This window comes from Abramis brama (assembly GCF_963993115.1).
Source record: "Abramis brama genome assembly, chromosome: 10".
NCBI lineage: Eukaryota > Metazoa > Chordata > Actinopteri > Cypriniformes > Leuciscidae > Abramis > Abramis brama.
Genome location: NC_139972.1, coordinates 23,367,120 through 23,384,647, shown reverse-complemented (window position 1 = coordinate 23,384,647; position 17,528 = coordinate 23,367,120). Strand labels below are relative to the sequence as shown.

At 38.3% G+C, this 17,528-nt stretch overlaps 2 protein-coding genes across 5 annotated transcripts in view; one reads left to right on the top strand and one right to left on the bottom strand.

Moving 5' to 3' along the window:
- Nucleotides 1-17,528, top strand: part of nf1a (neurofibromin 1a) — an 83,655-nt gene that overhangs the window by 29,880 nt on the left and 36,247 nt on the right. For all 4 annotated transcript variants that reach the window (XM_084126854.1, XM_084126851.1, XM_084126852.1 and 1 more), the window contains 5 exons: nt 1,766-1,924; nt 2,093-2,190; nt 4,249-4,395; nt 4,607-4,753; nt 5,665-5,775. In XM_084126854.1, the coding sequence (XP_083982980.1) occupies nt 1,766-1,924; nt 2,093-2,190; nt 4,249-4,395; nt 4,607-4,753; nt 5,665-5,775 (662 nt within the window). The remainder of the gene's footprint in view (nt 1-1,765; nt 1,925-2,092; nt 2,191-4,248; nt 4,396-4,606; nt 4,754-5,664; nt 5,776-17,528) is intronic.
- On the bottom strand, nt 5,893-7,687 carry LOC311091102 (uncharacterized protein). The gene is made up of 2 exons (XM_084126857.1): nt 7,622-7,687; nt 5,893-7,440 (listed from the first exon to the last, which is right to left on the bottom strand). Exon 2 carries the CDS (start codon nt 7,426-7,428, stop codon nt 6,271-6,273), a length of 1,158 nt encoding a protein of 385 aa, XP_083982983.1. The 5' UTR covers nt 7,429-7,440; nt 7,622-7,687; the 3' UTR covers nt 5,893-6,270.

Genomic DNA, 17,528 nt, shown 5'->3' with positions numbered 1-17,528 from the left:
TATATATTTTTAAAAAGCACAAGGAAAATGTGTTTACATGATTTTAAAATTACCAATTACACATTCAATAATTGTCAGTTTGTTGATTATCTTAAAATGATACACAAAGAATAAGTTTATTCCCTTGATGATAATTAGATTTTGCAAATTTACACATGAGAGGTTTCTTCTGATCAGTGATTGACTTAGAAAATATTATCATAAGCTGAGACCCTTCGTAGCCTATTTTAAGTCTCAGTATAATTATTAGGTCTCAGTATGTAATGTAATTAGGGCTGGGTATGGAGTTCGTTACTTTTTAGACACCGAATTGCCTCGCTACCTTTGAGATTCATGTCTTGTCGTTTGGTACCAAATTTCGATAACTAAAGGGTTAATCTTGTCAATGTCAGTGAGCCAATAAGCACGCAGCATGATTGGCTGTGGCGAGGCATCAAGGAAAAACACTAGTTTACGCCGGTTACTCCCAGTGACCTCTCACCTGAGGCTGTAGTGTGTAAGCATCCCAACCCCCATAGATGTAAAAGATCTGGAAAAGATCAAAAGTGTGGCTACATTTCATCAGACTCAATGTCCACAGCGTGTGATGCAATATTTGCGACAAAAATAATTGCTGCCACGACCGGCAACACGGCAAATCTGATGAAGCACTTGACAGTGCACGGAATAAACTTTAGAGCAGAAAGTTGCTCTGTCTTCGACTGCAAGAAGAACTGGAGCGCGTCACATAAATGAACCGAAACTCAGCAGGCTACTTACCTCTCAGACATGAGAAATAGGCATATAGAAACTAACCAATTCGTATCGAAAACAAATACTCTCGGATTATGTAGTCCAAATGTAAGGTGCATTTCTCTCTATAGGTGAGCGCGCATTCACTATACAGTGATGACGACGAGTCAGCAACATTAACTTCATCTTTGCAGCCAACACTGACTCAGAAAACGCTAGTTTATTAATAAACAATTAAAATGTCTCCTTGCTATTTTTTCCAGACACATTCATAATATCATTAGGCTAACTTTATGTGTGCGCTTGGGCGCGACTCGGGGCATATATTCTGCCCACCAGTGGCCTATATGAGTCATTGAGTCTCGAAAAAAAAGTCAACAAACTGAAAAAATAAAACGTAATCTTGTTAAAATGGATTTCATCAAATCGGTAGCGCAAAAAGTATCGTTCAGGAACTGGTATCGAAGTCAAGGTATCTGTATCGATATTGAAAATTTTTGAACGATACCCAGCCCTAGTAGTAATAATTCAGGCCTCTACAAAGGATATGTATTATAGGTGCGGTGGGTTTTGTATATAAGGGTGTGTATCCTCTGTCACGCATTGTTCTGCAAACATTTATTTTGGTTCGTAAGGGATTGTTTAATGTGTAGTGATGTTTATTAGTACTGTCTATGTACATGTACAAGTCTGACGTCTGATTATTAGTTTGACTGTACAAACACTGTTTAGTGTCAAGTCTCATGACACTGTTTTCTTTCTTATAGAGCCTGTTTTACCTGACATATAAATTATTTTTCCCTTCTTTCATTCACACATTTTGTTCTTCATTATATCCTTTCCTGATTTGTAAACCGATTGAAAAGATTCGTTTTCTTTTCTATTTGTTGTTTTTAAATAAAAATTATCATGATGTATTAAATTATCAACAATATATCAAAAAGAATTTGACTTGTGCCTGTCATTTATCTATGATTCATCCTTCCGGCACTCAACTGGGTTTCCTCTTGCTTTCCTCCATGCGTTTGTGCAGGTGGTCAGCCAGCGGTTTCCTCAGAACAGTATTGGTGCAGTAGGAAGTGCCATGTTCTTGCGCTTCATCAACCCAGCTATCGTATCACCGTATGAGGCGGGCATCCTAGACAAGAAACCCCCACCTCGCATCGAGCGTGGCCTCAAACTCATGTCTAAGGTAAGTGTGAGTAAAGTTATGCCAGATTCATACAGATCTTTCATTTTCATCATCTGATGACTAACTGGCAAGATTAAATGTTGATTTATACCACACTCAGTTAATAGCAAAATTTGTATTTCTGCATATATTTCAGCCACAGTATTTTTTTTTCTTTTTTTTCTCCAGATTCTCCAGAGCATTGCTAATCATGTCCTCTTTACAAAAGAAGAGCATATGCGGCCCTTTAATGATTTTGTGAAAAGCAACTTTGATGCAGCCAGAAGGTTTGATTGTTTCTCACAATATGTATCGTAACTACCCGTTTTTTCTTTATCTCTTTATGGTTTAAAAAAGCTTCTGAACACTATAATTTACACAATTAAAATTGTCGTTGTAATGAACCAATATATGCTTTTAGTAGCTAGTTAGAGGCATGTGTTGTAACTGTATTTTCAGAGAGCACTTAATTGGACTATATTTGTGCTAGATGTTCAATAATACTTTTGATACTTTAACCTGGAAGAGAAAAACTTTACATTTTAAATATGCATATTTGCTGAAAGTAACTTTTGCCAAATTTAGGGGTATGCAAGCATACAGTGAGGAAAATAAGTATTTGAACACCCTGCTATTTTGCCAGTTCTCCCACTCGGAAATCATGGAGGGGTCTGAAATTGTCATCGTAGGTGCATGTCCACTGTGAGAGACATAATCTAAAAAAAAAAATCCAGAAATCACAATGTATGATTTTTTAACTATTTATTTGTATGATACAGCTGCAAATAAGTATTTGAACACCTGAGAAAATCAATGTTAATATTTGGTACAGTAGCCTTTGTTTGCAATTACAGAGGTCAAACGTTTCCTCACCAGGTTTGCACACACTGCAGGAGGGATTTTGGCCCACTCCTCCACACAGATCTTCTCTAGATCAGTCAGGTTTCTGGGCTGTCGCTGAGAAACATGGAGTTTGAGCTCCATCCAAAGATTCTCTATTGGGTTTAGGTCTGGAGACTGGCTAGGCCACGCCAGAACCTTGATATGCTTCTTACAAAGCCACTCCTTGGTTATCCTGGCTGTGTGCTTCGGGTCATTGTCATGTTGGAAGACCCAGCCTCGACCCATCTTCAATGCTCTAACTGAGGGAAGGAGGTTGTTCCCCAAAATCTCGCAATACATGGCCCCGGTCATCCTCTCCTTAATACAGTGCAGTCGCCCTGTCCCATGTGCAGAAAAACACCCCCAAAGCATGATGCTACCACCCCCATGCTTCACAGTAGGGATGGTGTTCTTGGGATGGTACTCATCATTCTTCCTCCAAACACGTTTAGTGGAATTATGACCAAAAAGTTCTATTTTGGTCTCATCTGACCACATGACTTTCTCCCATGACTCCTCTGGATCATCCAAATGGTCATTGGCAAACTTAAGACGGGCCTTGACATGTGCTGGTTTAAGCAGGGGAACCTTCCGTGCCATGCATGATTTCAAACCATGACGTCTTAGTGTATTACCAACAGTAACCTTGGAAACGGTGGTCCCAGCTCTTTCCAGGTCATTGACCAGCTCCTCCCGTGTAGTTCTGGGCTGATTTCTCACCTTTCTTAGGATCATTGAGACCCCACGAGGTGAGATCTTGCATGGAGCCCCAGTCCGAGGGAGATTGACAGTCATGTTTAGCTTCTTCCATTTTCTAATGATTGCTCCAACAGTGGACCTTTTTTCACCAAGCTGCTTGGCAATTTCCCCGTAGCCCTTTCCAGCCTTGTGGAGGTGTACAATTTTGTCTCTAGTGTCTTTGGACAGCTCTTTGGTCTTGGCCATGTTAGTAGTTGGATTCTTACTGATTGTATGGGGTAGACAGGTGTCTTTATGCAGCTAACGACCTCAAACAGGTGCATCTAATTTAGGATAATAAATGGAGTGGAGGTGGACATTTTAAAGGCAGACTAACAGGTCTTTGAGGGTCAGAATTCTAGCTGATAGACAGGTGTTCAAATACTTATTTGCAGCTGTATCATACAAATAAATAGTTAAAACATCATATATTGTGATTTCTGGATTTTTTTTTTTTTAGATTATGTCTCTCACAGTGGACATGCACCTACGATGACAATTTCAGACCCCTCCATGATTTCCAAGTGGGAGAACTTGCAAAATAGCAGGGTGTTCAAATACTTATTTTCCTCACTGTATATGTGGCCTTAAAACCTGAAGATACGTACTAAAGTCATAACTCCAGTTGTGATTTTATTTGGTCTTGAAACGCAATGTTTTAAACTCATTTGCTTCTCAAAAACTTCTTGACCCTTGGGCTTCAAAATGGCAATTATTTTTGGCAGGTTCTTCTTGGATATTGCATCTGATTCTCCACCGAGTGACTCCGTGAACCATAGTTTGTCTTTTATCAGTGACGGCAACGTGCTTGCCCTGCACCGTCTGTTATGGAACAACCAGGAAAGAATTGGCCAATACCTTTCCAGCAACAGGTAAGATAGCTTCTAGATATGCAAAGAAGGTCATGTCAAGTTACAAGGTACACAAGGACTGTATCCTTCATCCGTTTTTTTTTAGTAACTAACCCATCTAGATACAATCTTTGTCCTGTTTCCACAGTAAATGTAAAATAGTTTTGAATATGGAAAAATATGTAATGTCTTAATACAGATACAAATGTTGTAATCAAACTTTAAACCATAGGGACCACAAGGCAGTGGGTCGTAGACCATTTGACAAGATGGCCACCCTCCTGGCGTACCTGGGTCCCCCTGAACATAAGCCAGTTGCTGACACGCACTGGTCCAGCCTCAACCTCACCAGCTCAAAGTTTGAGGAGTTTATGACAAGGTGACTGTTCTTGCTTTTGCCAAAAGCTAGTGTTTCTTTTCTCTTCAGTTTTTACCCAGATATAGCCAGAGTAAAGATTGTCATATAAACTGAGCTTTCCAGTTAACAGCATGTTTTTGCTGGTGTGATTCTGACATTTTCTCTGTCTGGAAATTACAGTATCTATTCATCTCTATATATTTGTTTGTATTTTTCCATATATTGTTTATTTATAAATAATATATGGATTTAAAAAAGGCTGTTGATCAAATGTAATTTTACTTATCAAAATATAATTTATCATTTATTACTTTTTCGAATTTGTTAAATTGGTGGTAAATGTCGGTCAACTCAAGTTAGTTGTTTGCGAAATAGAAAAAACTGGTCTGCTTTCGTACAGATTACAGAAATGATTTTTCTTGTGAGTTTCAGTTTTATCTGTCCTCATAATCAACTTTTACAGTTTGTTTTTGTTAGGTAAAGCACATTAATATTATTTGTAAAGCGCATTTCCCACACGCCTGTAATTCAGTTTCACTTTAAATTTGTTTAGGCTTGGTTTTATAATGTTGTTTATTATGAATGGCACTAATTGGGGTCTATTTTATACTTATACTGTTAAATTTGAATGCTTTTTTTTGTGGAGTGAGGGGGATTAAAATACATATTAATAGTGTATTTGCTTTATTTACCTGTATTTTTACATGATTTTTTAACTTAATAATAAAATCTGACTTGCACAGTGATGCAACTTGTGTTTTGGCCGGCTGCATCTTATATTCTGTTGTGGCTTTTAAAAAAATAAATACATAGAAAATACAGTATATAAATGCATAGTTGTCTAAAAATTTCAAAACATTGTGCTTTCAATAAATTAGCAGCTCCAATTTATAATGAGACAAAAACATTGTGTTTTTTTTCTTGTTTTTCAGGCATCAAGTCCATGAGAAGGAGGAATTTAAAGCTTTAAAGACCCTCAACATCTTTTACCAAGCTGGAACATCTAAGAATGGCAATCCTGTATTTTACTACATTGCCCGCAGGTAATAGCTTTATTTTTGATTTATGCTCTTTTAATGTTTCACTCCTCCTGTATTCTTCTTTATCCTGTTTGTCATGTTTGTTCTCTTTCTTTAAGGATTACACAAGTCATATGTGCATATTTGAAGAATCAAACAGTCTTTAATAAGCTTTGCATAAGTACACAGAATAGCAGAAAAGCAACTTTCATTATTTGTTTATTGATGTCACTATGTAGTATGTCTTTATGACATTATATACATTGTTATATATGAATGACACATACATCTCTTAATGATTACATATACACCCATCCTTAACCATTCTGAATGCTCAAGGTAATTTTTACAAGTGCCAACTAAAGTTTTTATTCTTTATTTACTTCTTTATATAATCCTACATGTGTTTCTAGATTTTGTGTTGTGTGGAAGTATTTATCGGAGCAGTACTTATCTGCAAAACATCTAGGTTTTAGCTGTTTGACAAACATAGGTAATTTCAACTCCTGGTGTTGATTATCAGCACTGGTGGAAGAGTTTAAGAAATGCAGTGTAGGTGACAATGTAGATTAGAAGTCCAGGCAGTCCCACACTCCCCATAGGTGAAAGAAATGCTGCAATAAAAGTGCTGGGTTTTGTTGCAGTGCTTGTGCTGCTGGTTGTGCCGTTGTTCGTGCCGTTGTTCGAGCCGTTGTTCGGGCCGTTGTTTGTGCCGTTGGTTGAGCCGTTGTTTGTGCCATTGGTTGAGCCGTTGTTTGTGCCATTGGTTGGGCCGTTGTTTGTGCCGTTGTTTGTGCCGTTGGTTGTGCCATTGGTTGGGCCGTTGGTTGTGCCGTTGGTTGGGCCGTTGGTTGTGCCGTTGGTTGGGCCGCTGGTTGGGCCGCTGGTTGGGCCGCTGGTTGGGCCGCTGGTTGGGCCGCTGGTTGGGCCGTTGGTTGGGCCGCTGGTTGGGCCGCTGGTTGGGCCGTTGGTTGGGCCGTTGGTTGGGCCGTTGGTTGGGCCGTTGGTTGGGCCGTTGGTTGGGCCGCTGGTTGGGCCGCTGGTTGGGCCGCTGGTTGGGCCGCTGGTTGGGCCGCTGGTTGGGCCGCTGGTTGGGCCTTTGGTTGGGCCGTTGGTTGGGCCGTTGGTTGGGCCGCTGGTTGGGCCGCTGGTTGGGCCGCTGGTTGGGCCGCTGGTTGGGCCGTTGGTTGGGCCTTTGGTTGGGCCGTTGGTTGGGCCTTTGGTTGGGCCGTTGGTTGGGCCGCTGGTTGGGCCGCTGGTTGGGCCGCTGGTTGGGCCGCTGGTTGGGCCGCTGGTTGGGCCGTTGGTTGGGCCGCTGGTTGGGCCGTTGGTTGGGCCGTTGGTTGGGCCGCTGGTTGGGCCGCTGGTTGGGCCGTTGGTTGGGCCGCTGGTTGGGCCGCTGGTTGGGCCGCTGGTTGGGCCGCTGGTTGGGCCGCTGGTTGGGCCGTTGGTTGTGCCGTTGGTTGGGCCGCTGGTTGGGCCGCTGGTTGGGCCGCTGGTTGGGCCGTTGGTTGGGCCGCTGGTTGGGCCGCTGGTTGTGCCGTTGGTTGGGCCGCTGGTTGGGCCGCTGGTTGGGCCGTTGGTTGGGCCGTTGGTGGTGGCGGTGACATTGGTAAGACCATAGCTTGTACTCATAACAGCCACTAGCAGTAGTAGAATTTGAATTTTGGAAGCCATATTCAGCTCTCTCTATTAAAATGTGGAAAACAACAAAAAATTATAATTGATATGATTTTTAAATGTTTTACACTAAATAGTAGTATTTAATAACTAAGACACATCCAAATTTAGCCAATATTACTGGATTTGAAACTATATTACTGTATCACCTTGAAAATATAGCTTGTTTATATAAAATAGTCACATTTACCGTTTGTCACTCATGGATGTCTTTTAGTTCTCTGGAAGGATGTTGGTGTGAATGCCAGAGTGAAATGATGCCTTTTATTTGAGTTCTTAAACCAACACCCTTGCAAGAGGCGGAGGTGTGTTATTATTGGAGGACAGATGCAATTTTTTTTTTTTTTTTTTTGTCAAACTTTTCCACTTAAAGGGATAGTTCACCCAAACTACTTCTTGGACGACTTTCTTCTGTAGAAAACAAAAGAGGATATTTTGAAAAACATTGTTGTCCAAACAACGTTGGACCCCATTGACTTTCATTCTAACAATGAGACTTTTTTTCAAAATATCTTCCTTTTGGATCATAGAAGAAATAGTCATACAGGTTTGAAATGACATGAGGGTGAGAAAAATGACAGAACTGTTATTTTTCTTTGAACTGTCCCTTTAAGTGATGCAATATACAGGCACTGAATAGGGGCTTTCGCACCGGATAGTTCTAGGAAGTTCTAGGAACCTTAGAACTAATGGTTCCCCTACACTGTAAAAAAAAAAGTTGGGTCAACTTAAAAAAATAAGGCAACTTATCGCAAGCTCTTTTTTGAGTGAACTCCACAAACAGGGACTGAAGTCCACGCAACTCAAAAGATTACGTTAAAATCTAAGTTGCTTCAACATAAATAGTCATGTTTAGCTAATGAATAACAGAACAAAGTATTTTTAGTTGGCTGAAAACAAATGGGCCTATTATCTTATAGGCCTATATTGATTTATTATATATTATTTAAATAGTTTAATTAAATAAGAGACAGACCATAACACGAGTCAGATAACTTTTTCTTTCTTTTTTTAAACAGTTTGTGTCCGATGCACAACAATGACATTATCGTAGTAAGTCTTGAATTTGTTAACTCAGTGCATGGTACTTACCAATGCATGTTAAAGAACATTATCCTGAAGGTTCAGTTCACCCAAAAATGAAAAGTCAGTCATCATTGATTTACCCTTAAATTGAAATTGAAATTAAAAAGAAGATATTCTGAAGAATGCTGGTAACTAAACAGTTGACGGTAGCCTTAACATACTGCAGCAGTCAATGGCTACTATCAAATATTTGGTAGTAACATTCTTCACAATATCATCTTTTGTGTTCAGCAGAAGAAATAAACTCATTCATGTTTCGAACAACATGAGGGTGAGTAAATGATGACAGAATTTATAACATTAATCAATACATTGACAGAGCAGTATTGTTTTTTGTTTTTTTAAGTCATTAACTATAAAAGAACCAGTGTCCAGTGGAGGAATGTCACACAAATTTTCCCATGACATTTGCAAAATGGCTTTGTCTTGCAGAGAAGGTACCTCCAAGATCCATGAAAATCTTCTGAATTACTTTGAAAGTATACTTCAGTTCTTTTGGATAATCCATATTCAGTGCATTCATGAGTCCGAACAAGCGTATACTGCTGGTAGATCTGTAATGTCTTCAAGAACAATGGCCTCTTCCAGTATTAGTTGGTCAGAGTTGGTAATGATGTAACAGCGGCATCTTCGGCCACAGTAAGGATTCCGATCTCTACATCTTTGGTGCCGTGGTCTAAAGGATCAGTATCCTGGGAGAATAATTCATGAGATAGGGGTATTAATAGAAGTGTAAATTTAAAAATAATAACAACATTATTATTATTGATGTTGTTGTGTAAATAACCTGAATACATGTAAAACATAAATAGTTTAAAAAATGACCAAGAAATGAAAATGGTAATTTACCAGATGCATCCTGAGTAAACTTGTAGAGTATTCATGCTGGAAAAGTGGCAATCCCTCAAGATCTGTTGTTTTCTGACATGTGGTAATGTCACTCACCTAAAAAGAAAGGAAAACAATATATATATATATATATATATATATATATATATATATATATATATATATATATATATATATATATATATATATATAAATATATATATATTTATTTTATTTTTTTTTATTTTTTTTAAATCTGCAGATGCACTATGACCTTAACTCTTAATAATTTAACATAGGGATCTCTACTGCTTTGGGAGTTAAAGGTACAGCACACCCAAAAATGATAATTCTGTCATCTTTTACTCTTCCTCATGTAATTCCAAATCCATATGACTTGGTCCATAACAAAGATTTTTTTAAAGAATGTACAGATCGCTCTTTTACATACAGTGGCATTAAAAAAAGATGTAAAATCATAAAATTTGTCAACAAAACATGCACTGTTTCCCAATTGACAACTGAATGAAAAACAGACTGATGTCATAATTAAGTTTATGATATTGATAACTGATATTATAAAGTTACTTACTGACTATTTTCCTCTCTATATGTGTTCATTCAAAGTAGATTCTCATGGTCGACGTTACAGATACACGAAAACTCCATGGAGATCTGTAAAAAACGAGTCAATTGGAATCACCACAAAGTTTTACTACTATAAGTATTCCTAAAATGTTCTAAAGAAATAATAATTCATAATAATCTTTCAAAATAATAATTAAAATAATAATTAATATTGACAGTTGCTATTAAATGGTTTACCTCATCCTTTAGAAAAAGTGCAGGTGGCAGGCCATCTCTCTCTGAACTCCTCAACTAGAATAAATACATAATGAGCAAACATCTCATTTGATATGACAAAACATACAGTTGATTATAAAAATAAATACCAGACATGTTCAAGTCCCTAAAGGCCAAGTCAAGTCTTAGTTTGTACCTTTTTTTAACAATATTTCTTTCAGCTAACCTAGTAATTGTAATTAACAGTGTTTTAAACTTTCAAAACGGACTTCTACTTCAAAAATGTCTAATATAGCACATCAATTATTACTTACATTAGGGGTGGGCGGTACACCGGTGTCATAGTCATCACCGGTGTGACATTGCGCCACGACATGGATTTTCTAATACCGTCAATACCGTAATAAATCAATTATGTTCCTTGAACGGCTGCATTTACATTAGGGCTGTAGTCAACCAAAGAAATGCTTAGTCGACCAAAGTCCTGTCCTGCACAACGATTAGTCGACTAAAAAAAATAAAAATAAAAAATAAAAATAAAAAAAAGACGCGATGTTTTGCATTTTGATTGAACATTTATTAAACAATTGTCAGAGCATTTATAAAACAACAACGAAAAAACGTTTTTGTTTTTGTTTTATTGACACCTGGGATCCCCCGCGAAACGGTTCTCATTCGCGCTTGAATAAGGCCGGCGACACACTGGCTGCTGGCGTGAGAGTCTCAGCTGCGTTGGGTGTCTGTTTTTATTTCGGCTCCCATGTTAAAAGGTTGGAGTTTGCACACTGCCTGCGTGAGACACGCGTCTCAGGCGCGGCTCGAGCCACGCGGAAAACGCGTGCATGCTAGAAATAGAACCGACGCCTGAGTGTTCCTGCAACAAGAGTGTTCTCTGGCTAGAGCGCAGAACAGCGGAGTTTGTATGAACCGAAGTGCATGCCTGAGCTTGTATTGCTGCTGTTGCTTTGACATTGTGGAAAATAGAATAAACAAAATGTATTAGACTTTTTACCCGTTATTATCAATCTAAATTAATCTCGTTTTTAATTTAGGCAAACTTAATTTCGTTTTTTCTTTATTTAAATTTCGTTTTTCTTTATTTAAATTCCGTTTTTCTTTATTTAAATTTCATTTTTTCTGTATTTAAATTTCGTTTTTCTTTATTTAAATTTCGTTTTTTCTTTATTTAAATTTAGTTTTTCTTTAGGCCTATTTAAATTTCGTTTTTCTTTATTTAAATTTCGTTTTTCTTTATTTAAATTTCATTTTTTCTGTATTTAAATTTCGTTTTTTTCTTTATTTAAATTTCGTTTTTCTTTATTTAAATTTCGTTTTTCTTTATTTAAATCTACCCTTTACTGTGTCAGTAATTTGTTAGTCAGAAAAATATTAGACTACCTTAAAAGTATTGCTTAATTAACAGACTGTGTGCGTTTTATATCACTAGTGCAGTGTCCGTTCTCGGAGAATATAGCCGCCCTGCTCGCGTGAGGTGCGCCGCTTCCCGCTCGCGCTGTTCTGTAGTTTACTATTAATTCTGAACATGTCGCGTCTCGCGTGTCTGTCTATATTGCACCAAATGCGACACTGCACTCCCTTGTGAAGTCGATTGGATGAACGGTTCTCGAAATAATCAAAATGCAAACGGACAGACAGACACATAGAGATTACTACCTATATTCCTTACTGAGCACGAAGCAGCAGTGCAGCCAGCCACAGGTGCGGTTCCCGAGTGTTCTACGTGGTGCGCTAAACTGTGGCGCTGTTACAAAATAGCCTAAATTAAAGCATTTAAAGTTGTGGATAAAACATAGGCTAATTATATTTAGAATACAGTAATATATAACTGCTTATAAAGGAATAAATATCAAGGAGTAAATCAATGAAAATTTCTTTATTGGTGAAAAAAAAGAAGTTATACCGTGATATTATACCGTCACCGTTCAAAAGATGAAAAATACTGTGATATTAATTTTAGGTCATATCGCCCACCCCTAACTTACATCATTAATGAATTAATTTAAAATAAAAATTGTATTCACAATAAAAAAATATTATTTTTAAAATACATAACATTATGCCATTTGGAATGCAGGGAGAATCACCACGAGAAAAAAAAACTAAACGTGCTGTGTATTTTGAGCTATTTGAGCTGCCGTAGTTTGCTGTAGTTCTAGGCAGTGATTGGTAGTGTAGTCTTCCAGACAGCGCCGGCGGTAACAAACCCCTTATATAAACAAGCGATAGGCCTACAGTAAACAACACAAACAGCAATATTCCCGTCAGTGTGTCGTTAATACATACCAGTGACTCTTTAGAAACGCTGGATTGAATAGGCAGGATAACATCAGCATTGGCAAAAGCACCCAAAAGTGTGCGAAATCAGCAGCACTGGTGAATTACATCAGGCCATCAGTTTGGGAAGAGCACAATACATCATATATGACAAATAACATACAGTCGATTATAAAAATTATTAATACATACCAGTGATTCTGCAGAAACGCTGAATTGAAGGCAGCACTCCGCTACCGACTTCTCACCCGTCTATGCTTCTCACCAGCTGCAGACAGAGACCTAACGGCGAAGTAGCTGAAGTCTCAAACTGCGCATGCGTTCAGGGTTCAAACTGCGCACGCGCTAACAAAAAACGCGGACTTCAATGAAAACTAAAACGAACAAAACATTGTACGTTTTCATCATTTAAGTAACGAATTTGTTGAATCAACTTAGTATGATGCATGAACACTTCCAATAAAAATATCTCTGTTCATTTGACTGTTTTATGTTTATTTGGAGAACTTTCAGTAACTTGGCTTTTTTACAGTGTAGGAACATTTTCTGGTTGCATTTGTACCTCCAGTAGAAATTCTGAAGTGACATAAGCCGTGCTTGTTGTTGTGACTTATTTTGATGGCGCTGAGAACACCAGAGAATGAGCTCACAGCGCTCGCATTCTCTGTGTTCATTAGTTTATGATCTGTCTAAAACGTTTTTAGATAAAACTGTCATACATAGAAATTAGAAGTAATGAAAAGTTATAAGCGTATGCTGTGTGGTAGGGCTGTGCGATATATATCGTCTGTGATAATATTATAATTGTTGTTTTAACGATGTGCGATTTGACATTGAGTATAGCCCATAGACGGTAAAAAAAGATGGACGATGCCCCTTCGCTCTCTTCCATTGGTGAGAACTGAAGCCGCCAGTGTCCCGATATGGCGCTGACATCTTGGGACTTGAGTCTACACAGTAGCGATCTCGGGACCAGACCTGCGCAGTAGTGAGCAGGAAGTAAAGCCGTGAAATCAACACCCCGCCCTCACTCTCGCCGAATGCACTCTCCCTGCACTTTTTTTAAGTAGTCTATGTCTGCTCCGTTCCTCCGTTCTGCTCCAATTTTGATGTCTGTTGATTGCAGTACGACAAGAGGCTTGTTAAAATGAAGTAAATACAATCTCCTCAGTCCTCCGAAGATCCCGAAAAAAGTCTGTTGGTGCTTCAGTGACTACTTCGCTCGGAGAACCTGTCAATCACAGCTGTCAATCATGATGTTACACCACCGTTTTTATAGCATCACGTAACTAACTAAAAACAAACTTATTTTTGAAACAGACACTTGAACTTACATCAGCGTGATAAAAACTACAGTAAATGACAGAAACCAACTTTGGAAAAAAGATATTTGAAGAGTAATTTAATTGTTTAGTTGGTCTGGTCCTGTTGAATAACACGGGGAGGCGGGGCTTATGACCTATACTAGGACTAGTCACCGGGGGGCGATCGAGACGTTTTGGCTTCACTTTTCAGGGCTTTTGCGGCACGCTTTTGTATAGCCTATCCTTCACACACACCCAGAGAGTGCATGCATACTCTACGTGATGCAGTCTTGTAGATTAGACTAGTGCGGGTGCGCATTTAGTGGGCACGCTTTCAATGCGTGATTTAGTCTTTATACCATTTAGTAATAAATATCACAAGAGTGCAGTTTTTCTCCAAATAACAAATGTGATATTGATTTTTATAAAAGTTTAATAAACAAGAAGACATTTACCTGACATAATAAATTGTAAACATTTGATTTTATTCTAACGGACTCATTATTTGCAGTAAAGAGTTAAAAGGAATAGTCAAACATTCGCTCACATTTAATGATGCACAGATATCATTAAAACCTTTTCATGGTCAGATGGAATAACGAGAAAATACATACGAGAAAATGTATTTCATTTAATCAAAAATACTTTAATACACGCAGAAAGACAGTAACACGCATAGACCTTCCCCGCTGGTCGGATGCCTACATTGGGCCGATTAAGCGCGGGCTTCAAACAACAAAAGACAAGGAAATCACTCACTGCTCTTGACTGAATAGCTTATACACTATACATTATATACAGTGAGGAAAATAAGTATTTGAACACCCTGCTATTTTGCATGTTCTCCCACTTAGAAATCATGGAGGGGTCTGAAATTGTCATCGTAGGTGCATGTCCACTGTGAGAGACATAATCTAAAAAAAAAAATCCAGAAATCACAATGTATGATTTTTTAACTATTTATTTGTATGATACAGCTGCAAATAAGTATTTGAACACCTGAGAAAATCAATGTTAATATTTGGTACAGTAGCCTTTGTTTGCAATTACAGAGGTCAAACGTTTCCTGTAGTTTTTCACCAGGTTTGCACACACTGCAGGAGGGATTTTGGCCCACTCCTCCACACAGATCTTCTCTAGATCAGTCAGGTTTCTGGGCTGTTGCTGAGAAACACGGAGTTTGAGCTCCCTCCAAAGATTCTCTATTGGGTTTAGGTCTGGAGACTGGCTAGGCCACGCCAGAACCTTGATATGCTTCTTACAGAGCCACTCCTTGGTTATCCTGGCTGTGTGCTTCGGGTCATTGTCATGTTGGAAGACCCAGCCTCGACCCATCTTCAATGCTCTAACTGAGGGAAGGAGGCAATACATGGCCCTGGTCATCCTCTCCTTAATACAGTGCAGTCGCCCTGTCCCATGTGCAGAAAAACACCCCCAAAGCATGATGCTACCACCCCCATGCTTCACAGTAGGGATGGTGTTCTTGGGATGGTACTCATCATTCTTCTTCCTCCAAACACGTTTAGTGGAATTATGACCAAAAAGTTCTATTTTGGTCTCATCTGACCACATGACTTTCTCCCATGACTCCTCTGGATCATCCAAATGGTCATTGGCAAACTTAAGACGGGCCTTGACATGTGCTGGTTTAAGCAGGGGAACCTTCCGTGCCATGCATGATTTCAAACCATGACGTCTTAGTGTATTACCAACAGTAACCTTGGAAACGGTGGTCCCAGCTCTTTTCAAGTCATTGACCAGCTCCTCCCGTGTAGTTCTGGGCTGATTTCTCACCTTTCTTAGGATCATTGAGACCCCACGAGGTGAGATCTTGTATGGAGCCCCAGTCCGAGGGAGATTGACAGTCATGTTTAGCTTCTTCCATTTTCTAATGATTGCTCCAACAGTGGACCTTTTTTCACCAAGCTGCTTGGCAATTTCCCCGTAGCCCTTTCCAGCCTTGTGGAGGTGTACAATTTTGTCTCTAGTGTCTTTGGACAGCTCTTTGGTCTTGGCCATGTTAGTAGTTGGATTCTTACTGATTGTATGGGGTGGACAGGTGTCTTTATGCAGCTAACGACCTCAAACAGGTGCATCTAATTTAGGATAATAAATGGAGTGGAAGTGGACATTTTAAAGGCAGACTAACAGGTCTTTGAGGGTCAGAATTCTAGCTGATAGACAGGTGTTCAAATACTTATTTGCAGCTGTATCATACAAAGAAATAGTTAAAAAATCATATATTGTGATTTCTGGATTTTTTTTTTAGATTGTCTCTCACAGGGGACATGCACCTACGATGACAATTTCAGACCCCTCCATGATTTCCAAGTGGGAGAACTTGCAAAATAGCAGGGTGTTCAAATACTTATTTTCCTCACTGTACATATTATCCTATATTTTATATATATATATGTAGTTATTCTCGAAAAATCGACAAAAAGGGCTTTGTATAATAAATAAACCCAAATACTTTAGAAATGAAACCTTGTACCTTGTTTGATTTTTCTTTTATTTGGTAAATTATTTATTTGGTAAACTATTTTGATAGCTAAATATAGTAAACAAAACACACTCATCAACTTTTAGATGAACTGCCCCCAACTGATTGATATTAAATACAACTCATAGGTGCAATTGAACTTTAAATAAAGTGTTGCTGAATAATTTTTTCAATCTCATGTTATTGCTTTACTTCATCAATCAGTTTCTATCATCTGAATATTTTATATTGAACTATTCTATTCATAATAAATTAGTTACTTCCTTTTAATTTTGTAGGATATTAGCAATACTAGTTGTGTTTAAATGTGTTACCCGGTACAATTTTGCCATGTCTGCTGCTTATTATACTGCGTTTTTAAGGGGCTTGTTTTGCTCTTTTTTGTGATATCTGGCAACCCCATCACCTGGAGCTTTAATCAAGAGAAGTTCAGAAGTGTCAAGTTCAGAGGTGACTAGAAGGAGAGCAGCAGTCTGAAAACCGAACAGCAGCTACTTTTAGTGTTGACTAAGTAGTTTAAATTATACACACCTTGTAACTGCGTCATTATTTTACATAGCCCGTGAACACTGACACACCGCACTCCCTCTCACAGTGCGTGTGCACGCGCGTGTCTTTTGCGATCAGTAAAATGTGATCAGTTAATTTGAGTGTCAAGTTGTAATCACGTATAGAATCAAAGGAAGATTTTATCAGCTGGTTCACTGGCCAATTGTTTGGAGTTGCAAATAACTCGTGCTGCATATTTAGTAATTTTGCCTCAGATACAGGATTATACATTCGCTTCAACAAGCAGGATTTGCACCTGCCCACACTGCCAAAATAACCAAAACCTGGTTCAATGACCATGGTATCACTGTGTAATTACTGTGTGATTTCATGTAATAGTCAAATTTTTTGAAATCCTGTTTTCGTGGGTTTTATGAACTGGAAGCCCAAATTATGTACAAATAAACAACTAAATACTTGAAATTGTTTAAGTTGTGGGCCATGAATCTATAATCTATGGAAGTTTAACGTTTTGAATCGAATTATATAAATAAATAAACATTTCCATGATATTCAATTTTTTTGGAAAGGGTCTGTATATATACACATACATAAATACATACATACATACATACATACATACATACACATACTATATATTCACATAGAAAACAGCGGTTTTAAATTGTAATAATATTTCACAATATTACTGTTTTTGTTTGTATTTTTAATCAAATAAATGCACCCTTGGTGAGCAGAAGATACTTCTTTTAAAAACATTAAAATAT